Source organism: Corvus moneduloides, chromosome 24, assembly GCF_009650955.1.
Source record: "Corvus moneduloides isolate bCorMon1 chromosome 24, bCorMon1.pri, whole genome shotgun sequence".
NCBI lineage: Eukaryota > Metazoa > Chordata > Aves > Passeriformes > Corvidae > Corvus > Corvus moneduloides.
This window is the reverse complement of record NC_045499.1, coordinates 2,856,656-2,879,955: the sequence shown is the minus strand read 5'-3', so window position 1 is coordinate 2,879,955 and position 23,300 is coordinate 2,856,656. Positions and strand designations below refer to the sequence as shown.

The following is a 23,300-nucleotide window of genomic DNA, read 5'->3' as shown; positions in this document are numbered from 1 at the left end:
CACAGGTGGCAGTGGCTTCTGCTGGGGACACGGTGGCAGCACCAGACCACGGCCCCCAAGGAATGGGGTCAAGCACAGGGGTTGTGGCAAGGTTTTATCCCTCTCAGCCTTCACAAAGGCAGATCCCAGCTCAGGGCTGCACTCCTAGAGGGATCCCCAGCCCCTGGAACACCCTTCTCCCCTCCCCCAGCCAGACCTGCTCCCAGTTATCCACATTAACCCAGAATTCCTTCACATAAGTGTTTATTCAGAGTTAACACTCTCAGACAAACAGGTATTTCCCCTTTCCCCACATACACTTAATAGCATTATTTTAAATATAAATAAACATTTAGTGCTGGGAGCTTGGCAGCTTCACCGACAGCAAAGTGCATCGTGCTGCAAGGTGGGAAATCAACCCTGTCCCTTTTCTTCCTGGGACCATCTTGCACCAGTTTCCCGAGTCCAAATCCAGCAGAGCAGGAGATGAACCCCGTCAAAGTGCTGAGACCTGACAGTGTCAAGTCTCTCAGGAGCAGGGACTCATCCTTCAGTGCTGGAACTCAGCAGCCTCTGCTCCAGGCCATCCCTTGGTCCCAGAGCAGAGCCAGGTGAGGGTCCTCTCCCCGCCAGCCCCAAAGGAGAAAAAGTCCAGGAAAACAAGCTACAATTCCTTATTTCAGCATCAGCCCTGCTGGTGAGCAGGACTTCTTCCTAGAGGAGCCCAACAGAGCCAGAGCAGGGGCTCCCCAGCCCGGTGTCAGTGTTGAGGCAGGCAGGAACGTGGGCACAAGCAGCACCACTCAACAAGCCAACAACAACAAGGTAAGAAAGTGGGATTTGGGGCCAGCAGAGTGCAGGGGATCCCAAAGCCTCCCAGGGGCAGTGTTGGTCCCCCAGTGGCTGTTCCTGGTGAGTCACCCCAAGGACTGTCCAGGGAACAGCCGTGGGAAGGAGCAGCCTCCACATCACTCTGCTCCCACACACGGACAAGTGCTTGGGTCCATCCTGCTGGGACAGAGGGCCACCCCCGTGTGACAGCAGCCGGGGCATCCCAGGGCTCTACAAAGCACACCAGGGACTTTTCTTAAAGATATCTGGTGCCACCAGGTGGCTGGGACACAAGTGTCCCCCACAGCCAGTCCCTAGGCAAGGGACGGATCCACGGCTGGACAGCAGGGTGGCACAAGGACGGTGTTTGGTCCCACAGGCACAGGGCAGAGGACACTTCTCTGCAGGCAGGGCAGTGCTTTGGTCCCACCAGGCCCATCTCAGTCCTCCTCCAGCCCCGCCGTGGGGCTCCTCCTCCACATTGCACACAGTGAAGGTCCCTCAGGACCCCAGAGCTACTCATAAATAGGAAACTACAGACTCTACATTGCTTCGTACAGATCAGCTCACACAGCATGGGGCAGGGGAGCCACGGGCACCCCTGGTGTCGGCAGCTGCTGCAGCGAGTCACGGCCGGGGCCGGGCAGGGACGATCCTCCGCTTGGCACTGTAGAAGTCTGAAGGGAAGAAGGAAAGGGTTGGAAAGTGTCTCCAGCCTGCTGGGAGCAGCAGGGCAGGAAGAGGGAGGTGTCCCCAGGGAGGCACCCCAAAATCAGCCCAAGGGGGTTGCACCCTAAAGCCCCCACCCAAAGCTGCGGAGAGCAGAGCTGTAAGTCTGCATCAGCTCTCCTCTTTGTCTTGCCTGCATTTCCACTCCAGGCCCTGGCCTTGGAGGATAGGAAGAAACATCTCACTGTGAGGGAGGTGAGACACTGGCACAGGCTGTCCAGGGAGGTTCTGGATGCTCCAACTCTGGAATTGTTCAAAGCCAGGTTGGATAAAGGCTTTGAGCAACCTGGGATAGTGGGAGGTGCCCCTGCCCACGGGACCTTAAAGATGATCTTTAAGGTCCATTCCAACCCCTTAATATTCTGTGATTCTATGATTGGGTCAGGTCTTCGGAACTGAAGGTGATGAATTTGGGGGCATCTTCAGCTACAAAACCCACAAGCCCAATGCCAGTCCCCTGCACAGCCCCCAGCAGCCAAAAGGCACCCAGCTGGTCACCTTTTTCCCTTTGGAAGATGGGCTCTGCTTCCCTAGGAGAGATCCATGGAGGGTGGTTCCCTCCCCATGCCCAAGAGCCAGGCAGGGCTCTGGCACCCAAGTCCCCTCTGTCTGTCCCTGCCATGACATCAATGCCACCAAGCCCCCAGGGAGTGACAGCAACCCCCAGCACTCACCTTTGATCGTGGTCTGCCCACGCTTCAGGCTCTGTGGGGAACCAGCCTTGTAAACCTGCGAGCTCTGCTGAGACTCCTCGGGGCAAATCCTGCCAACACGGTCCTTGGGGGGGACCCTGTGGGCCAAGGAGCTCCTGCTGTCACTGCTGATGACAGCCCTGACCAGGCTGTGAACCTCCTGGGGCGGCTGCTCAGCCACGAGGATCCTCTCCCACTTGAACGGCCCTTCCAAGGGAGTCTCTGTCTCAAAGTTGAAGTTCCAGCGCTGCTGAGCTTCTTCCAGCTGTTGTCTTATCTTGTCCTCAAAGTCATGCTGGAGCTGGTCGTGGTCCACGGGGCCAAAGAGGTTCCTGCAGGCCTTGCTGCTGCATGGGGTCTGCCCAGCCCTGCTCTGGGACAGCGGCATCGTGCTGGCTGGGGGGAAACCAGAGCAAGTTACGGGGGCTGGGATGACAGGAGCAAACACAGGAGAGTGCTGGCTACCAAGGCAAAGCACATGGTAGCCAAGGTGGGACAAGCCGGGCTGGGCTCTGCAGTGAGGCAGCCCAGAGGGGACTGACAGACACGTCTGGACTCTGACTTTTGAGATTTTAGCAGAGGCTTGAGCACGGCTGAGGTCAGACACAGCCCAGTGCAACGCAGGAGGATGGGGAAGGTGCAGATGTCACCATTCCCTATTCCTCCTCCAGCAGGCAAAGCCCTGCCAGGTCAGAGCATCCAGCACCCCGACACTGCCACGGGCTCCATCCACAGCCCCGCTCCTTCCCACTCCCATGCAGGCAAAGGCAAGTTGGCACACGGGGAGGTGAAGCAACAGGATGTTTTTCTGGCCAGTTTCTTCATCTCAAGAACCCTGACCCGGTGGTAAGAAAACCTTCAAGCAACTGCAAGAACGTGCCACAAGCTTGACCACTTTGCTAACCACCCTCCTTATCTGCAAGGAGCTGTTGGGTAACCAGAAACAAGACCTTGTTTGTTTTTTTTCAAATCGGTGCCAAAAGCCTTGACCTTCCCAGTAAGTGCCAAAGCCTCTCCATCGGAGCAGTCCTTCCCCGGACTGTGTGGGGATAAGGGACCCCTCACTACACCCACACTTATGAGGAACTTCGACGTAGAATCAGAATTGTTAAGGCTGGAAAATGCCTCCAAGATCATCAAGTCCAGCTGATAAGAGTCAGCACTGCTCTGGGATTTGAGTTTTCAGAGATAAGGCTTGCCCCTGCTGGGACAGCCACACTCATTAAATCTGCTTAAAAAAGAAAGATTCATAGCTCCCATTGCCCACCTAATCTGGGACGCCCAAAGCCAGGCCACAAAAGATCCTCCCCATCCCCCAACTTCCCCAAGGAGCAGATTCTCAGCCTCCTGCAGGGAAGATTTCTCCCTAAATTCAGCACCTGCAGCCCCTCTGGGTTGCCTGTGCCGCATTGTCTTCCCCACATTCCACCCCTAGAAGTGTGCAAGAAATGACTGGATGTGGCACTCAGAGCTCTGGTCTAGCTGACAAGGTGAGGATCGGGCCCTGGTTGGACTTGAGGATCTTGGAGGTCTTTTCCAACCTTAATGATTCAATAACCCTATTCCCAGGCATGGCACCAGCACGGTGAGAGTCTCCAGCCCAGGGGCTGGAGGGGCCACATTCTGTCCCTGGGGCCACCCCTGTGGGCACCCTGTGCTCAGACTCAGCATCCCCGAGTAAAAATAGAAATCCAGCTTCCTATCTCCGGGCAGTCTGAACACACAGACAGGGTGACCTCACTGCCAGGCAAGTCCCAGCATGTCCAGGCAAGCCCGGGCAGGTAGTGGGAGAGGGACACGTTCCGTCAGCCCAACCAGACAACCCCCAGCCCTCCCCGCCTGCGTCACGTCCCGACGTCCCCATCCTCAGGTCACCGACGCGACTCAGGTGCCACCCTGGAGCCTCGAGATAACACCCTCGCCCTGACTCATGGCTGCGGATTGCCAAAGCCACCAATGAGGGAGGGACCAGGGCCGGGTCATCGTCCCCTCCCATGGGGCTGGTGCCGCTTCCAGCGACCTCTGCCCAGCAAGAGCTTCGAGGCTCCCGGCAGCCGCCCGGGAGCCCCAAGATTTGGGCAAGGAAGTGGCAGGTGCACGGCCGCGTTAAAACCTCTCCCAGCCGAGCTGGGTGATGAGAGCACCCCTGGGAGACACCCAGCAGGGCTCCACAGACACCTGCGACACCCAGGACCAGTCACACCAGTCTGGGGAAGGCTGGGCAAGCAGGAGGGGCTGGGGGCACCCGCATCCGGGAGCGGCTGAAGCCGCTGATCCCGCGCAGAGAACGCCCGGCTCATGACACCGATGGGGCCGGGGGGGCTGGCACGGGGCGGCCGGTCCCCGCCCGGCCCCGCAGGATGCTCAGCGGCGGGACTGCGTCCGCACAGCACCCGGCACGGCACCCCGCACAGCACCCGGCACGGCACCCCGCACCCCGCACCGCCAGCCCCGCGGCCACCGGGGGGCGAGCGCGGCCCAGCCCGGGGGCTCCGCATCCCCCCAGGGGGCTCCGGGTGCTCCCGGGGCTCCGCACCGCCAGCCCCGGCACCGCCAGCCCCGGCACCGCCAGCCCCGGCACCGGGCGCGATCCCGCTCCCTCCCCGCGCTGGGGACGCGGCCCCAGGCAAAGCCGGCCCCGCTACGGCGCTTCCCCCGCTCCAGGCACCGCGGACCCCGGGGAAACCGGCGCTCGCCCTCCGTCCCTGGCCAGTGAAGGACCGGAGCCCCTGGGCAAGGCCGCCGCCCGACCCCGCCCGCACTCACCGCCGTCTCCCAGCGTCTGGCGGTGCCCGCCGCGTCGCCGCCTTTATACCGGAGGGAGGGGCGGAGCCGGGCGCCGGTCCCGGCGTCGCCCGGGATTTCCCTCCCGCCCCTCCCCGGCCGACCTCACTGCATTCGCCCCAGTCTTGCGTGTGCCCCCCCCCCCAACCCTTTTCTCTCTCATCCCGGTTCCCGGTCCCGGGAATATGCGCGGTGCCAGAGGAGAGCCGGGCATGCCGGGACCATGGGCACAGGGACCCCCTTCCTAGGGAAGGGCGGGGACCTGGATCAGGGGATACCGGGACCCCCTGCCTTGGAGAGTGCAGGGACTCCCCTATAGCAGGAGATGGAGGGACCCCCATCAGGGGATATGGGGAACCCCTTCCTGGGTGGGTGCAGGGACCCAGCATCAGGGACCAGAGGGAAACCTCAGCCAGGAGATACAGGGCCCTCCTTCCATCAGGAAATGCAGGGACCTCACCCTGAGGAGATGCAGAGACCCCCTTCCTAGAGGGGAGCTGGGGACAGGGAGACGCCCCCATTAGGGATACAGGGATCCCCCAATGGATACAGGGGTGCCACATTCCAGCCAGGAGATGCAGGAGTTTAGCCACCTCGAAGGGCGTCCTGTCCTAGCCAGGCTGTCCCACCCACCAGGCCACTGTAGGAAGGAGATTTGTGGATTAAGGAAGGGGTGGCTCAGCCCCTCGGGGTGCCAAGCTCGGAGCCATACCAGGATGATGTTCCCCTGGCCCCCTGGCACTGCTCAGCCCATCCTGGGCTGTCGCTGGCCTCTCGAACTGGCTTGTCTTCCCCGGGCCTGGCTCTGCTCCACCAGCTGAACCCCAGCATCCGCTGTGGGTGGAAAAAAGTGTTTGGAGTAGGATCTGCTGCTCTGAGTCCTGCAGATGTCCAGGCAGGGATAAGGAGGAGGAACAAGTCTGTGCATGTCCTGCAGGAACCTGCGGCAAGGATTTGAGGGAATCTGTGGTTTAGCTGGAAAAGCCAGCCAAGTCCACAGGCAGGAAAGCCAGGGCAGCTTCTGCTGGGGTTACTCTGTGGGGCTGGAGGGCTCCTGCCCTGAGCCTGGTCGGTTGGTCCATCCCTGCCCTGCGGCAGGAGAAGGGAAGGGATGCTCTCAGAGCCAGCCCAGCTCGGGCACAGTGCCCGTGTCCTGCAGCCCTTCCCAGCCCAGACCTCACAGCACACGGACACAAGCACAACCTGCTCCCGTGGGCACAAGGAGGCGACAGCACAATTCCAAGTGACAAAAGCCACGTTAAAGCGATCCTTTGGGAATGCCAGGTCCCCTCAAAAGCCCCTGGAGGCAACAGGTGCTGGGGTGCTGAGGAGGATCCTTGGTGTGCAGATCACTCCTGCTTTTTCCAGCTGGACCAGCAGCTTCCCACTGGCCAGAGCAGCTAGAAATATGTTTGGGCATGTTTGGCTGAATGCTGCCACATGCTGCAGGAGGGTTTTGCAATCACTCATCCCCACTCTGTGGAGCTGGGCTGTGCCGAGGTGCTGGGATTTGGATCAGTGGTGGCTGCTCAGCCCCTTGGCTGCCTCCAAACAGGCACAGTGGGATGGACAGGAAAGGCAAAAGGAGGACAGGGAATGGGAAATCACCTTAAATTCATGCTACACACTGCTGAAAATCCATCCTGGAAAGCTGCAGTCTGGACCTAAACGCTCCAAAATTCATCTTGCCTTTCCATTTGTAATAGGCAAGGAGAGGAGGGGGCAAGTTGGGACAGGGAAGCTGTCACTGGATTTTCCACCTGGGAATGATTTCTGCTCGTGGCTGCAAGGAGCAGCCTTCAGAGCCTCACTGCAGAGGTGGCCGCGGCGCTGGCTGGTTGCGGATCATTTCCTTGCCAAGCTCCAGCTCTGCTCCAGCTGCAGGTGTGGGTTTGCTCCCTCTGGATGTGAGGGATGCAATCGGCACCGTCCCAGCCGCAGCACTCTGAGCATACCTCGGGTCAGTGCAGCTCCAGCTGCCACCTGGGACTCTGGGATGAAGCAGCACTTACCAGAGGATGTTCCCTGCTTAAAACAGATCCCTTTTTTCCATAAAAGCTCTCCAGTGCACAGAAAGAAATGGGAACATCAAACCAGCAGCTTTCTGAAGTGGCAGAGGAAGGAGTTTGTGCAACCCAGAGTGGCTCCACAGCCACTGATTGCACGAGTGAGGGATTCAAAAAGGGAGATAACCGACGAGCCTGGCTGCTGGGAACATCCCAGTTACACCAGGGATTCATCCCAGGGCTAAACCAGTGAGAAAATCAATCAGACATAGATTTTCCCTTAGGAAAGTAACTCTGTAATTCTCTCAGTGATTTTTGGTGGGGTGAGGGTTCATTCCCCACACCCTGGGATGGCGGGGGGTGAGGAGAGGGGTGCAGGTTTCTGGCTCTTGCAAACTCCACTCTCGCTTCCCTTCCTCCGGGAGAGGGGAGCTCCGGCCACGCCAGCATCGGAGGAGACCTCAGCCAAGTGGGTTATTGGAAATGGGAAGTGGGGAGAGGGATGGCGTCAGGGTCTGGGTCAGGAAGTGCATGGGCACGTCTGCAGTGGCATTACCAGAGAAAAAAGGGGGGTGGGGAAAGAGTGAATAAGAAGGCCGTACAGGAATTTCAAAAAAATAGAAAATCCCAAAGGTGATTCATGGTGTTTGATCCCACAACACGGAGGAGGAGCAGAAGGAGGAGGGCAGATTCAGGACTGGGGACCAGGATCAGCGCCGAGGGCTGATGGGCTATTTCCTTCTCACCATTTATAGCCACAGTGTGGGATCTGTCACCTCTCCCGTCCCAGGCTCGCCCTCCCCAGGGGTCCCAAACCCCCACCCGGGAGGGGTGTGGTCGTGGGAGAATCCACCTCTATAATTTCCTTGAATAACCCATCCTAATGCCTGGAAGCAGAAGGAATACATTAAACGACTGCATATTTCACAGCCTTCAAAGGAACCTCCTTCCCAGCACCGGGGGCACCCGAACAACTGAGCAGCTCAGCCCTCGGGAGCGTTTCATTCCCAGCGGGTCGCCCCAGGTGGATCCCGCCGAAGCCGAAGGGAGTGAAAGCCTCTGCAGACACGGAAGCAAACACATTAGTCACAGCAGGCAGAGCCGGGGTGTGACTCAGCCCGGCCTCGGCACAGCCAGGGATCCGGCCGGGAACGTGCCCGGGCACAATCGCTTCTGACTCGAGTCTCATCCCTGTCCCGTGTCCTCCTCTGACTCGGGGAGCAGCACCCCCGAAAGCCACGGGGACATGGGTGGGAGTTCCAGCATGGAGCAGGGAACGGCTTGGGTCGGGTGGAGGAATCAGGGTTGGAATGCTCCAGCCTTGGATAGGATGGAGAACGGGGAAATGCGGCTTCATGGAACCGTGTTTACAGGAATAACACAGTGAGGTCCAACCCGTGCTCATAAGCACTGTTTTAAACGCACACAAATTCCTGCGTGTAGGGATTTTATATGGTTTTGAGATTTAGTAGTCAAAGGTCTGCATGAAGAGAGTTTTTTGAGGTGGGGAAATAATAATCCTGTTAGATCAACCAGCACAGAGAGAAAACCAGCAAAGATTTGGGCAGATGAGCATCCCTCAGGTCTTTCGGGATGGAGATGGCAGAGATCAGGGCACGCTTATTTTTCAAGGTGAGATAAACATAAACTCTGCAAAAAGCCAAATTTCCACCCAGGGAAACACCCTGAGAATGGGGGGAACTAACACAGGACCTCTGCCCCAGCACAGAGAGTGGGGATGAGCACACGGGGTTGGGGTTCGGTCCTGCAGAACACAACATCCTACAGCCCAAATGTCCAACCAGGGCTGTGTCCCATTCCATGGGGCACAGGGGTGACTTTTTCCCCTCCTCAAACAGCTGTACTTGCCAGAACATCCCAGGCAGTGGAAATTGCTTGACTCAGGACAGCAGACTGCAGGGACAAAGTCCTGAGTATTCCAGCACTAAAAATCCTCTTCAGCAAGATTCAAATCACCAAGCATTTTTTCTGTGTGTTTTTTTTTATTATCTCTACTAACAAGCTTTTTTCTTTTAAGTGGGAAACGTGAAGGCTCTTAATGAAACCCTCACGCTCCAGCAGAAGTCTAAATGAACCCAGTGTTCGGCTGGAGGGCGTTTATATCCCAGAGAAGCCTGTTTTCCCATCAGCTCTTTGAAGTGCCCAATTAAGTGATTTTATACTAATAGGATTTTCCCAGGAAAGAAAGACAAGAATGACAAAACGCTGAATGCTTGATTAACTCTGCCCCTAAAAGAACTCGGATCGTGTTAATTGACTGTTCCCCTGCCATATCCAGCCCTTGTTTGCCCCATTAATGAAGACATTTTGATGAGACACCAGACCCAGCAGAGTGGAAATAGAGTCCCACCAAGCACAAATGGGGGATGAGACAGTCCTAACACAAGGCCTCTGCTTACTGGAAATATTCCTGGATGCGGGAGCCGGGCTATGAATCGGTCGCTTCATTCGGCCCCTCACTCATTTTCATCCAAGATTGTTTTTAGCCCCATTCATAGTCATTAACGTAATTGCTTCACTGACTTTCCATGAGCAGCTTGGAAGCTTTGTGGGGTTTTTTTGCTGGCAGCAAAGGCCTCATTGTTCGGAGCGCGGCCGGGCGGCCGCAGTACCTGGCTCCAAACCCTGCACCCGGCTGCCCCTTTATTCCCTTGCTGCTCCACCTCATTGCCCACGGCCCCGGAGCGCGGCAGGATGGGGCAGATGCCAGGAGGGGACAGGGACACCCCGCTGGGAACCAGGGCAAGCAGCTCCAGCCTCTTGCAGGGCTTCCTGCAAGGAATAAGGTCCATCCAAAACGTCCACTGGGGGTTATTTTGCAGCCAGCAGTTCCCCGCAGGCATCTCGGCAAGGGGGGGAGGACAGGGATTGCTCCAGGAACTCCAGGACCTTACCCAGCAGGATTCCCCCCGTGGGTGGGAATAAGCAAGTGGAGTGTGGGGCAGGATTGCTCTTGTCCATGTGGCTCACAGCCCTCAGTGCAGCCCAGCCCATGGAAGCTGTCAATGGACGTAACTTCTTCCCAGTGCACGGCACGTGTGGCACGGTGCTGCTGCTGAGGGATTTGTTGCTCTCCAAGCCATGGGATGGTTTGAAATCCATTGGGAGCTTGATCTGGCCCTTTATAGCTGTGTGTGAGGAGGAGGTGAGGATGGGGAGCTCTGACTGAGCACTTGCTCATGATGTCACCTCTGAAACAACTCCAATTCCTTGGGGCACCCTCTGCCCAGAGCGCCCAGACACCAGGATGGGGTGTTTCCACTCCCAGATATTGGGAATTTGGGGTTGTCCCACACAAACCTGGGCTCCAGGATGCGTATGCTGGCCCGCTTGCCCATCCCACCACCTGCTGGCTCAGCGTGTGTCACTATCTCCTGGGATCTCCAGTCACACCTTTCGGGAATGCCCCAGTCGAGCACAGCATCATGATTCACTTTGCCCTTGTGCTGGGGGGCGAGGAGTGGGGCTGGGCGTGGGCAGAGGGAGGGAAGGGACAGAGCCAGGGGCAGGTAGACCCTGAACATGCCATGAAATGGGATCCGCAGGAGGGCAGGACCAGGACCCAGACCACAGACAGAGCCTTGCACGGTGACTCGTGCACAGCCCGGAGCAGAGCAGAGGTAATGGGAGGGGACAGCTGAGATGGCAATAAAGCCAGGGGTGATGATATGGCAGCCGCCACCTTGACACCAGGGTAAGGGTCAATTGCACTTTTCCTCCTACATGTCAGTCAGGCACAGCAGGATTTTCGGGAGTGAGGATGGAAGAGCAGCTTTCACCCCACTAGCCCCTGCTGGCCTTGACCCCGAGCTGGGCCATGGGGGTGGACGTGCTCCACACACTAGAGGGGCTCTGTCCAGTTCCACAGAGGTCAAAGTTGGGGAGTTCCAGGTGCCAAAATAAAACCTTTCCGTTTCAGCCACCCTCACTGGTTTCTTGGCCCGGCCTGTGAAAATCCACCTTGCAACAGGGAAAGAAAATTTTCTGGAACTGGAGCTGTGGTGGGCAGTGCCACAGAGGCTGGAAACGGGGTTAAAATGTTCTGTACTTCACCCACCAGCAGCAATGCTGCACCAAAGCCCTTCCCACCTCCACACAAACCTCGGCTTTGCAGAACACTGAGAGATTTATAGATTATCAATTGTAAATCCACAAAGGGAGCAGGAGGGAGACAAAAGGAGAGGGATGTCTTAAAACTGGGAAGTGCCCATGCCCCTGTGCTGGGCACTGCTAAGGCCACACCTTGAGTACTGTGTTCAGTTTTGGGTTTCTCATGGCAAGAAAGACATTGAGGGGCTGGAGTGTGTCCTGAGAAGGGAATGGAGCTGGGGAATGATCTGGAGCACCAGGAGCAGCTGAGAGACCTGGGGGGGCTCAGCCTGGAGAAAAGGAGGCTCAGGGGGACTTTCTGGCTCTCCACAACTCCCTGACGGGAGAGGGGAGCCAGGAGGGGGCTGGGCTCTGCTACCAGGGAACAGGGACAGGAGGAGAGGGAACGGCCTCAAGCTGCACCAGAGGAAGTTTACATTGGACATTAGCAAAAATTCCTTCACCAGAAGGGTTGTCAAGCACCTGCACAGGCTGTCCAGAGCAGTGGCAGAGTCACCATCCCTGGAAGTACTTCAAAAAAAGTGTGGATGTGGCACCCAGGGACACGGGTTAGTGCTAGACCTGGCAGTGCTTGGGGGAACAGTTGGACTCAATGACCTTAGAGGGCTTTTCCAACCTAAATGATTTCCTGATTCTATGAAACAAGAAACCCTGAAAATATCTATAGATCAAAAAATACCCCACGGGTCCCTGTCAAACATCCCCTGCACAGGGGAACTCCTGACTCCAAATCTGGCGGAGTTTCATCCACGAGTTTCCGAGCGGCACGTGTCAGCCAGGCAGCTGCAAGGACAACTTGGCAGGAGTGGCAGCAAACCACACCTGGAGCTTATCTCTCCAGCTGGGGCAACCTCCTCCCACAAAGTTTATAGTACAACTGCATGAAAAGCTGATCAATCCAGCACCAGGAAAAGCAGCACCCAGTGCAGGAGGTGTAGTAACACTGGTGTTAGGCAGAAATCCTTCCCTGCAACGGGGCTGAGGCCCTGGCACAGGTTTGCCCAGAGAAGCTGTGGCTGCCCCAGCCCTGGAAGTGTCCCAGGCCAGGTTGGACAGGGTTTGGAGCACCCTGGGATAGTAGAAGGCATCCCTGCCCATGGCAGGGGGTGGAACAAAGTGAGTTCTAAGGTCCCTCCCAACCCAAAACATCCTGGGATTCTACAAAACACTGACAGCAAACACTTTGTATCAAACACTGACAGCGAGCCCTCCATCAGCAGGGAGGGCTGGGACAGCACCAGGGCTTCCTGCTGAATATTTTGAATATTCATGTCCTAATATTCATGTTCTAAGCAGCCTCTGCCCGCGAGGAGATAACGCCTCTCTCACAGCTGGCAGGGGTGATCTTCCCAAGTGACAGCCTGGGTGACACAGTGCCCCGCCCTGATACCACTGCTGCACCCCGATAGCACGGTCCCAACAGAGCACTGGGGCTGCCCAGGGGCTGTCACACACGTCAGGCTGTTTTGGGGGTGGCATCAGGCAGTGGCACATCACAACCAGTCTGTGTTGTCCAGCAAAGTGCCCAAGAACAGCAGCATGACTGTAGCAGGATGAATCTCCTCACACTCAGGGAGGCCGTGGAGTGACACAGCTGGAATCGGTGACAGAACCCAGATGGGAAGGACATACACTTCCCCTTCCTGGCTGGGATCACTCCCATAGAAAAACTGACAGCTAAAATGACTTAGAGGACCAAGCAGAAACACCACCCAAATCAATGTGAAGATTTGTTCAACTCCCAAGTTATGTCAGCCACTAAATTATTAAATAATAGCCAAATGAATCACTTGGGAACGAACATAGCGTTCCCCTTGCATCGTCTATTTTATATTTGTCTGGATCCTGTGTTTATTTTAGTCCCCAGCCGTGTTTGTTTGAAGAGCACTAATAGAGGGAACTCGTGGCTGTGCCCCAGAGAAACTGCAGAAACGAAAGAGCAACCCCAGACAGTGACGGTGTTTCGAGGAAGCCAGAACACTTCTCGTGTGAGAGCCTGGGATGCGGCTTCAGCTCCGGCAACCACTTGACTGACCAACTGCAAAGCACAGCCAAGCAAAAATTGGCTTTATTCTGCCTCTTTCTGGCAGGTTGAGCTGTGAAGCTGGAGCCAGCTGCATTCCAGCAGCAGGGCAGTGGGGACCCGCCTCTTTACGGCAGGGCCTGGCCCTGTGCCATCGCCCCATGCGGGAGCTAAGGTTGAACCGGAGCAACTGGAATTGCACTCCTGCCCGTCAGCTTTTCTGTTTGCAAAAGGGGTTGATGCTCCAGTTTTCTCACTTTTTTTTTCTCTTCCAGCCAAGAGACTCTGCACTACAACAGCACCAGAGCAGGGCGATCCGTGGTGGAGACTGCAGCTCAGTTTTTGGGACAGTATGTCTGGGGCAGGATTTGAACGTGGGTACAGGGACAGGGATTAAAATGCAGCAGAAATAAGTTTGTCCAATGTTCAGCCACTTCGAGGATCTGTATGTCAGGAGACATTGAGGCAGCTCATGGAGATCATGGCATATGAAAGTAAAACTGGAAACTGAAAAGAGGTGATAACAGCAGTAAAAAGCTGCAGAAGCACTCGGGCACTGCTGGGGGAATGGTTGGACTTGAACTTAAGAGGGCTCTTCCAACCTTAGTGATTCCATGATTCTGTTGAGCACAAAACCCTGTAAACATCTACAGGTCAAAAAATACTTCCAGCACTGGGTTCTGCTGACAGACCCCCACCAAAGCAGGAGAGGTTTAGAGACGATCCATGGGCACTGTGTGGTGTCCCTCTGGTTTCTCTGACTTCAAACAAAAGGAAATGCAAAGGCAGAGGATGAAATGCAAGGCCCTTCCATTAGTAACACACCGCAGTTCCCGCTGTGGCTGGAGGACGGAAGAGCAAAGCTCCAGAACCAGACTGGCTTTGGAGGATGAGGGGGGGTAACACAGCACACCTGTTTGTCCAAGAGGATAGAAGTTCTTCTTTCACAGAGCGACGCTTGGGTCTGGACTTTGGCAGGTTTTTTCTGCTCTTAGAGGGAAGGCAAATCAATTTAATAGAGGAGAAACCAGAAATTGCCAGGCTGCCCCACTGAACAGGGATTTGGCATAGGGAAGCAGCAATCCTTCCCAAGGCTCAGCTCTGAAATCAACACTGGGTATGATCCATACTGGCTCCCTTCAGCTTTCTGAACAGGGTCAGCTCTGAAAGGATAATGTACCCTAAAACCTGGTGAATTTGAGTGGAACAGACAAAAACATTTATTTTTCAAGGGATTTTTTTTCCTTGCTTTTCTAACATTAACTGTCAGCAATGCTTTTCTCCCATTTTTGTCATAACTAGCACATGTATGTGGTTACATGACCTGTTAGGACACGTCATCCTGCACATGGAGCACTTTAACCAGAAGCACTGTCAAGTGTTTGGGAGGATCACAACTCCTCACCCAAGCACGACCCTGTCTGAAGGCCAGTGGAACAAATCCCAACAAAAGCAAGGGCATCATAAACCTCTCCACTTTCTAAGTGCAAGGCACATTCTTAACATGATCTTTGGTCATAAACAAGGAGCAGCATGTACATAAAAAGAAAAAAAACAAGATCCTTTTCTTTGCAAACCCATTTGCACACAATGCTCTCCCCAGGGAGAGCGTAGAAAATAACTGGGATGTGCTCAGGCACTGCTGAGGACCTCTGAGAATTAACCCCAGGATGCTTCTGCCTGAAACAAGGGCAGCTAAACCTCTCCCCAGATTAGAAATACAGCATCAATCATTACTGTCAGCACCATGAAACCAGGCCCTGAAACCATTTGGAAGGTATCAGGCAGCAGCAATTGCTCCATCACCCCAGGGGTCTCCGGAGCAGGGCTGTGGCTGAGGTTCTGCCAAGGAGCCTTGGATAGTGTCCCTCTGTCCTCCCCTGGCCAGGACAAACTGCTTGGTGACTCTTCCTGGTGTCCGAAGCTTTGGAGAGAGGCGAGGGATGTCCCTGGCCTTAGAACACCAACACTTCCTTGTACATTTAATTTGAGAGTAAACTTTTTAAATGCAACATTCCCAGGCTCGTCACTCCCTCAGACAGGAATGGGACACATGAAATTCACAAATGTGTTGCTACATCAAAAGTAACTCTTGTTACTTATACCCTGGGGGAAGGGCTGTCCAGTCAGTGCTCATACATATTTATACATTTCCCATCTTATTCTAGAAGCTGTTTGTTGTGTTCCCGTTCAAACCTCCACTTGATTACATAAAACCAGCACACTTCTGATCTAAGGGGGCAACTTCTTCATTCAGCTGAGGAGTAAAATAGTCAGAAACCTGAAACTGAAATGCTTCCAGTTCCGCAAGACTGTTGCGTATGAAAACCACAACCTGCTCCCCCACTGTCTCTGGCACTTCAGATTTCTCTCCCTGCAGTAGCTGAACTACTGAAGGCTCCTTGTTCCCCCAGGTAACCACAGGAGGAACGTCTGTGCCGGCAGAGGCACCGCAAGCTGTGAGCCTTCCGCACATCAGACACTGCCACAGGCACGTAGGGAAAGGCAACGGGACCGAGCACGGCCCCGGGCAGCCCCTGGGCCCCGCTGCCCGGCCCGGAGCTGGGCTGGGGCGGCGGGGGAGCCAACAGGAGCCGGCCCCGGCACAGAGGAGCCGCCCTGACCTCTGCCGGGCACCGGCGGCACTGCACGGCCGAGCCGGCCCCACCCGCTCCTCCCTCACCCTCCGCAGGTGAAACGGGGCCCGGCAAAATCCGGGAACGGGCCTGCGCCTTCCCAGCTCACCGCTGAATCCCGCTCCAGGGCAGTTCAGGCTGCGAGTGCCTCCCGCAGCACCTGCGGCCATCCCACGTTTCTGCGACACGAGGTGGCCGACACAGCAACACACAGTGCTGAACTGATCAACAGAACCGCAGAGTCACTGAGGGTGGAAGAGACCTTCAAGTCCCAGTCCAACCATAAATAACACTAAGTGATTTAAAAAAAAATAAATAAATCCAGACACTGAGCTCAGCAAGCCAAGGGGGCAGCACTGGTACATCCTTCCCTTAGAGCTTCACCATCACCTTGTCCCTGGCTTGGGACACCACCAAGTGAAGGAAATTCCATTACCAGTGTTCATCATGAGGGATTTAATCTAAACCACATAACTGAATCAATGGAGCACATTTTCTCTGGGACACAGGACCAAGGTAGCCCTTGGGCAGTGGGGGAAGCTCCAGCTGCTCTCCAGCCATGTTGCATTTAGAGGAAGTGAATCTTCAGGGTAAGTTTTGGTTTCCAGACCAGCAACTTCCAAACTGAGATAGGATGAATACCTTAACTGCTGTTCCCAACCCATAGCTGCTGTTCCCAACCCATGTGAACCTTTGCATCTCCAGCTGGTTTTCCAAGCAATCACTCCAGGGCTCACTGTCAGGCAAGAAGCCAGGTGGCATCAGCTACTGACTACCCCAGCTGAACCTGTAGAACAGGGATTAGATTGCCATGGCAGAGGGACACCCTGCACCTCACCACAGACAGGTGAGCAGACACTGCCAGGTGCAGCTGAGTTGGACAGTTCACAGGTGTGTTACAGCCAGGTGGGGTGACTGTCACAGTCAGGGACAAGTTATATACTGAACAACAAGTTGTAACCAAAACTTTAATCCCAAGGATCTCACAAAAGACATTTTACAAGTGACATGAAAATTCTTGTACAGTAAAGAAATGTTTAATTTCTAATGTTTACAATGTACCATTAGACACAACACATCCACTCCAGGTGTCAGTTCTGCTGTGGATTTGGTCTATTCAGAGGTTCTGGAATAGATGGTCAATCAACCATCAGCTAATTAAGGACTCTACTCACACCAAGTACAAAATTAACTGACCCTACAGCTACAATGTTTTATTTCATGGAATATAAAGCAGCTCAGTCAGAACTGGAGCTGGATGAAGCTGCAGCCCAACCCTTTCCCTCCCGGTGCCACTGGCTCACTATTCTCTTTCCCAGACATAGGCTATGGAACACCCATGTCCTGCTCTGCTCCCAGTCTGATTCCACAAGAACACACCATCCCAGCACACTTCCTCGAGCTGAGCCCCAGCAACCCCCAGCCGTGCTCTCCCAGCAACACAACACAGACCATTTGCCCTTCCACACACACACACACACACACACACACACACACACAGCGTCTAATGGTACATTGGAAAACCATTAACATTACAAATCATAGGATCTGCTCAGAACCATATACAGATTCACATCTTTACATTTGCCACCTGTTACAAGATACAAGAAACAAAGCAAGTTCAACAGCTAAAACATTTTAAAAATGCACCAAGCTTTATGAAGTGTCAAAACAAAACAATGTTCTGTACATACTCCTGGCCTCGGATCTCATGACTTCCTGTACACAGCTCCTTCCCACAGTCCTATTTCCTCTCATTTGACCTGGAGCGACTGAAGAACAGACAGGTAAAGTTAGGATCCAGGTGTCAGGAGCAGCAGATTTTCCTTTAAGCCCCCCAGCCACAATCAGCAGGTGATACTTAAGCATTTTTAAAATACTGTTCATTTAATAAAACTGAGTGTTTTATTGTTCAGGGTGAAGAATCTCCTACAACACTAGAAGTGATTCTTCACCACTGCCTTCTTCAGTATTTACCAAGGCACAGAAAGCCATTTTTACATTTACTCAGAACACACCAACACTGAAGACTCTTCTTACCTGCGAGACCTGGAAAAGGAGCGAGAAGGCTTGTGGTTCCTCTCCCGTGAGAGTGATCTTTCTCTTCTTCTATCTCTGGAGAGGGACCTGGTACAGATCACAACACCACAATATCAGAGCAAAGCTCAATTAGGCCAGCGAGGCTCCCTGAGGAGCTTCCCTTCAGGAGCGAAGGTTTTTAACTATTCAACGAGGGGGAAACCTGTTACCAGTGCTGCTATTAACCCTTTCTCAAGGGAAGAATAATCAGCCTGAGCAACAGCTTACAACGTGCTGTCAACAGGCATGCAGTACTTTGCAGAAGTTTTTTCTTTCAGAATCCCACCTAATCACATCCTGATTTATGGCTGGACTCAATCTTAAAGGTATTTTCCCACCTCAGGGCTCTACGACCCTATGCTCACAGTGTCTGTGAGAGAGTAGCACATTAACACTTAAACTCTGGGGAAAACTGACAAAGACCCCAAACAGCTGCAGAATGGAAATTACTTCTGTTCTTAATATCCTTCCACTGCTATCCCTGGAATCTCTAACAGCTCAGTAATTCCAGTCAAGCAGTATGACAGAAGCAAATCTGTTTCCCTTTTACCAAACTACAGTCTGACTGTGCACAGCCTATGCGTGGAGCTGTTTTGGGCTGCTCCTTTTCAGCCCTCCAGGCTGGAGCAGTCCATGGGGCAGGAAAGGGATTCATACCTGCTGCGGCTCCGGGAAAAGCTTCTCCTTCGCGGTGATCTAGAACCAGAAAACCAAATGTGAGGCACTTTATCCATTCTTTGAGCTTTAATGGGGTGAGGCATTTCCCAACTTGTCAAACTCACTGTTGGGCCCAGGGAACGTGCCAAGAATAACTGGCATCCATCATCCAGTAAAAGGCATGGAAAGATTAGGCAGTAAAACCAAGCTCAGTGTGAACAGCACGTTTCCAACCACGAATTCACTTAACTAAGAATGCGTCAGAGCAGAGTTGTCCAATGCAACACTTTCCATTTCAACTAAATACACTGCCCAGAACACCACACCAAAGTCCCACAGGTGGTTCCAAAAAAAAAAAAAAAAAATAGCACAGAGCAAATGTTTTGGAACCCATGCAAGCCAAAAAGGTCCATAACAAGACATAAGAGATATCAAGTGGAAAAAAAGTGAAAATGCGCTCAGTGTCAATATTGATAATGCCATTAAGTGCTACATTAGAACTGCATATTTGTGATTGTCATTTTAATGCCATAGAGTGTGTTTAGACTATTTTCTTATAAAAAAAAAAATTTAAAAATATAACCTTAGCTCGGCCCAGTTCATCCCAAAAAAGTAATTGTTTTAAGTTTTGAAAACTGTTAGTAAAACCATTTAAAGGTGATAGGATTTTTCTGGCAAGGAAAAGCTACATTTGTTAGAGCTTTATTAAAAATTTAGTTTGGCATCTCACATGCAAATATCCTGGTTTTTACATTATTCACAGTGTAAGAGCTTCCATATCACCCTTAAAAGTTTTCTCAAGCAACATATGTACGTTACCACTCAATTATGCACAGCCAGCCTTTGATTGAGAAAAGTAATTACTTATAAGCCGCTTACTCCTTATTTTAACCAGCAGTAAACTGTATAAGCAGGAAAAACTTACAAGTCTTTGGTTTCAACAAGCTAGAAATGGTGAGGTGAGGCTGCCGGACTGACTGCCAAGAAGAATTTGCTGAAAAGGTTTTGCCAGATGTTGCGTTGTATTTAGTTGGTTGGCGAAGGGGGTGTTGTGGATTTTTCCTGCTTTTTTGTTAGCCGAAGGCTGCTGCTGTAGTTGTTGTGAAGACATTTGGTAAATAAACAGCTGAGCTGATTGGCCGGGAATGTGTGGGCGGTCGAGGTGGCTGCTGCCGATTTGGTTAAGGTTGGAGAGAAGGCTGAGAGAAAACAGCATGCTCGGGAACCAAAGGGCGGTGCAACCTGACGACTGGCCATGCCTGGGTCATGTGAAACGACACCAGCCAAGCTGCATGGGGCGCGCTGGTCACATGACGCTGAAAGGGCTAGTTGGCTGGCTAATGCAGACTCAGAGGGTGGTGAGAAGAGACATGATGGTGACTCTGTAACGGGTTCATTTTTATTAATAGATGGACCAAAAAGCATAAAAAAAATGAAAAACAAGCCATCAGTACAACCATCTATTAGCTAACAAATACTCCTAATGTGTTATTTTTTTTCAACAGCAAAAGGGTAAGCTTGAAACCCTGACTTGGGAGGACTTCACTCACCTGCCACAGGTAAATTCAGTCCTGTAAAAACCACGTTGCACACTTAAACTGCCAGACAAACTAGTCTGGGTCCAAGAACGTGCCAGTTCCCAAAAATCCTGCTATATGCTAGAGCTGGGTTTGCAAACCTCAAGTGACAGGATCGTCACACGATGCTTTAATTCCAGCTAACACTAAAGTGTCAAGATTCCAGATGTTTAGAGCAACTGTTACTCAATCTATTATTAAACAGCTGCCTGCTTGGGAAGTATTTAAGTTCTGCAAACAAAGTGGAAAAACCCATTGGTATGGAAATGCTAAACTGCTGTATGTCATGTTCTGCCATTATGGAGTAAAGGAAAGGAACAGGCTAAGTTGAAGTATGGGGAAGAAAGGGAAAGTGTGGCTAGAAGATGAGCAGATTTTAAGAGGAAGGAGGATAAGCCCAGGACAGAGGGCACTGACTACCAACTGCACAGTCACCTAAGGACAAAAGCCAACAACATTCAACACAACTTAAGTTCACCTCGATTTTGTGGGGGGTTGATTTTGGTTTTTTTTTAGCATTTGTCATTTCCGAATCATGATCAGATAGATGAGTGTTATCCATCAACATGCCTTTAACAAGCCTGCTTCTAGGATGCTACGTGGTAACTGTGCCAAGAGCTCTAGGATTGTGCTGTGCCCAGGTACCTGCGCCGAGGAGGGGGACTCCTCCTGCGATAGTCATCCCGAGGACGCCGGCCCCATGATGGAGGGGGGCCGCGGTTCCGACTCCGCTTTTCCCCGTTGGAGAGCTCCACTCGGACACGACACCCACACAGGGTTCTGGGAAGAGAGGTTGACACTGGTTAGCATTTCCAGGGAGAAGGCAGCACAGAATAAAACATACACAATCCACAAAAGGGAAAAAGAACAGATAAGGGCAAAAATGTTCTGTCATCAAAGCACAGTGTTCAGTCAGCTCCAGCATGACTGTGGTGGACCCTTCCCTGGAAGTGTCCAAGGCCAGGTTGGACGGGATTTGGAGCAACCTGATCTACCCAGTGGAAGGTGTCCCCGGCCATGGCAGGGTGTGGAACAGGATGGGCTTCCAGCCCAAACCGTTCTGGGATTCTATGGCAGACAAAAGGTTTGGCTGCTTCTCAAAACTGCTGTGCCAGTAAAGCAGTAAAGCAGGGAAGGAAGCAAGGAGAGTCTCCATTATCAGTTTTGCCTCTTTATAGTAACACCATCTGCAATTTAATTAACACACATAAAGAGATGCAAATAATTTCTAACTTGGGAGTTCAACTGTGAAGTGCAAAATTAACCATTACAATGCTATTCACTAAGGAGGGCAGGGTTAGATGGGATATTGGGGAGAAATTCCTCCCTGTGAGGGTGGGAAGGCCCTGGCACAGGGTGCCCAGAAGAGCTGTGGCTGTCCCTGGATCTCTGGGAGTCTCCAAGGCCAGGCTGGACAGGGCTTGGAGCAACCTGGGACAGTGGAAGATGTCCCTGCCCATGGCAGGGATGGGACTGGATCAGCTTTGAGGTCTCTTCCAGCCAAAACCTTTCTGGGATTCTATTTCTGCACTATAAGAACACCCTTAAAGTACCATATAAATAAATAGTGCATAACAAACGTATCAAGACCTTAGTCCTGCAGTTTCAGCTTCCCAATTTATAAACGTACCACTCCTACAATGTCTCATATTTTGACCAGCCAAGTCAAGCACACAAGCACATTTTACCTTCCATCTAGTTCTCTTACTGCATCAGCTGCATCTCGGGGATCTTCAAATTCCACAAAGGCAAAACCAGGAGGATTTCTCGCCACCCATACACTGCGCAGTGGTCCATAGTAGCCAAAAGCTCGCTCTAACTCCGTTTTGTTGCCATTGTTTCCAAGGTTACCCACATAAACCTTGCAGTCCAGAGGACAAGAGTCGCGATGCATTGCTAGGACAAGAAAAAAGAAGTACACATATATTTAACACAGCGCATGTGCTTGCTCACTTCCAAGGGAAGTCACTCTAGTGGCTGCTTCCCCCTGAAACTTCAGCAATGATACGAGCTTATGGAAACATTGCGTGAAAGGGGTGGGCGGAGAGTGTTAAAACCCAACAAAAAAGAGACGTGCTATGCCGCATTGTGATTAAAATCCACTATTTCGGAGAATTTCATTTACTTTTACGGTTTAGGTTTGAGGGGTGGGTATTCCTGCGCCCCTCTTCTTGTTTAGCGCAGGGGAAGTCTGCAGAGGGCGCTGCGCGGGGGAGGCTCCATTGTTCCCGGATCGGGATTAGGATCACGGCAATCCGCGCACAAAAGCGGGGGGCAGCGCCATCTCCGGCCGAGCCCCGTGGGCACTGCCCGGGGACGCGCTCCGGAGCTGCTCCTCGGTGCGGTGAGGGACCAGCGCTGCCTCGGGCGGGCGGGACGCTGCCACTCCGCCCCCACGGCACCTCCCGCCCCACGTCGCCTCACATGCCGCGGGGAGCAGGCCGAGAACGGGCTCCTCCCGGCAACCCGCGGACTACCCACCGTCTCCCCGCCCGGTTCCGCTCAGGGCCGCGGCAGCCGCCGCCCCAGGCCCGGCGTTACAAAATGGCGGCTGCTCTTTGTTTGCCGCCGCCGTCGCTTCCATCCGCCCTGCCGGGTACCGAGACCGCGGCTGCCGCCTCCCCCCCGCCCTCCGCGGTGAAGATCCTCACCGGTGCTCAGAGGGAGGCCGCGCGAAGGGAGCCCGCGCTAAACTCAGCCGACTCGACCCTCAGCGAGACCCCAGCTCCGCTTTTCCTCACTGGACAAAATGGCGGCCGGCGCCTACCCCGCCCGCCTTTATATAGGGCTAGCCCTCTCCCACGTGATGCTATGCAACAGCGAATCAGAGGGCGCCGTCGCGCTGATTGACAGGTGGCGTCACCGCGCGCGCGCAGGTGGGTGGGATCTTGGCGGCAATGGCGGGAGCGCTGAGGCGGCTCTGCGGGCCCCGCCCGGGCCCTGAAATGCGGGAACGGTAACGCCCCCAGAACTGTTCTTTTTCTGTCTAAAACGAAAAATAAAGTTTTATTTCCTTGTGTTTCTGGCCCGGTGAGATCCGTCCAGGTAGGGCTAACACATTAGAACGTTTCAATTCTCTCAGAGCCATTTGTCCCCATGAGCTTTTAATAAGTGTGTTGAGCAAACTGCTGTAAGCCAGAGTTTTTGGTAAATTTTATGTCTGAGCTTTGCTTACT

The 23,300-nt window shown here is 53.4% G+C and overlaps 2 protein-coding genes across 2 annotated transcripts; both read right to left on the bottom strand.

Moving 5' to 3' along the window:
- Nucleotides 1-226: 226 nt before the first annotated feature.
- Nucleotides 227-5,078, bottom strand: CDKN1A (cyclin dependent kinase inhibitor 1A). Its single transcript, XM_032132957.1, has 3 exons — nucleotides 4,998-5,078; nucleotides 2,214-2,627; nucleotides 227-1,487 (listed from the first exon to the last, which is right to left on the bottom strand). The coding sequence occupies exons 2-3, from the start codon at nucleotides 2,617-2,619 to the stop codon at nucleotides 1,438-1,440; spliced, it is 456 nt and encodes a 151-aa protein (XP_031988848.1). The 5' UTR covers nucleotides 2,620-2,627; nucleotides 4,998-5,078; the 3' UTR covers nucleotides 227-1,437.
- Nucleotides 5,079-16,751: 11,673 nt separating this feature from the next.
- Nucleotides 16,752-22,884, bottom strand: SRSF3 (serine and arginine rich splicing factor 3). Its single transcript, XM_032132956.1, has 6 exons — nucleotides 22,776-22,884; nucleotides 21,813-22,020; nucleotides 20,770-20,904; nucleotides 18,548-18,586; nucleotides 17,852-17,938; nucleotides 16,752-17,583 (listed from the first exon to the last, which is right to left on the bottom strand). Exons 2-6 carry the CDS (start codon nucleotides 22,016-22,018, stop codon nucleotides 17,556-17,558), a joined length of 495 nt encoding a protein of 164 aa, XP_031988847.1. The 5' UTR covers nucleotides 22,019-22,020; nucleotides 22,776-22,884; the 3' UTR covers nucleotides 16,752-17,555.
- Between the last annotated feature and the right edge of the window lie 416 nt (nucleotides 22,885-23,300).

Excerpts from the sequence above, each read along its gene's own strand:
- CDKN1A (XM_032132957.1), bottom strand. The coding sequence starts at position 2,619 with ATGCCGCTGTCCCAGAGCAGGGCTGGGCAGACCCCATGCAGCAGCAAG. Across the intron at positions 1,488-2,213 it reads TGGGCAGACCACGATCAAAG|ACTTCTACAGTGCCAAGCGG; the intron begins GTGAGTGCTGGG and ends TCTTCCCTTCAG.
- SRSF3 (XM_032132956.1), bottom strand. The coding sequence starts at position 22,018 with ATGCATCGCGACTCTTGTCCTCTGGACTGCAAGGTTTATGTGGGTAAC. Across the intron at positions 17,939-18,547 it reads TTTTCCCGGAGCCGCAGCAG|GTCCCTCTCCAGAGATAGAA; the intron begins GTATGAATCCCT and ends GATCTGTACCAG. Across the intron at positions 17,584-17,851 it reads TCCTTTTCCAGGTCTCGCAG|TCGCTCCAGGTCAAATGAGA; the intron begins GTAAGAAGAGTC and ends TCTGTTCTTCAG.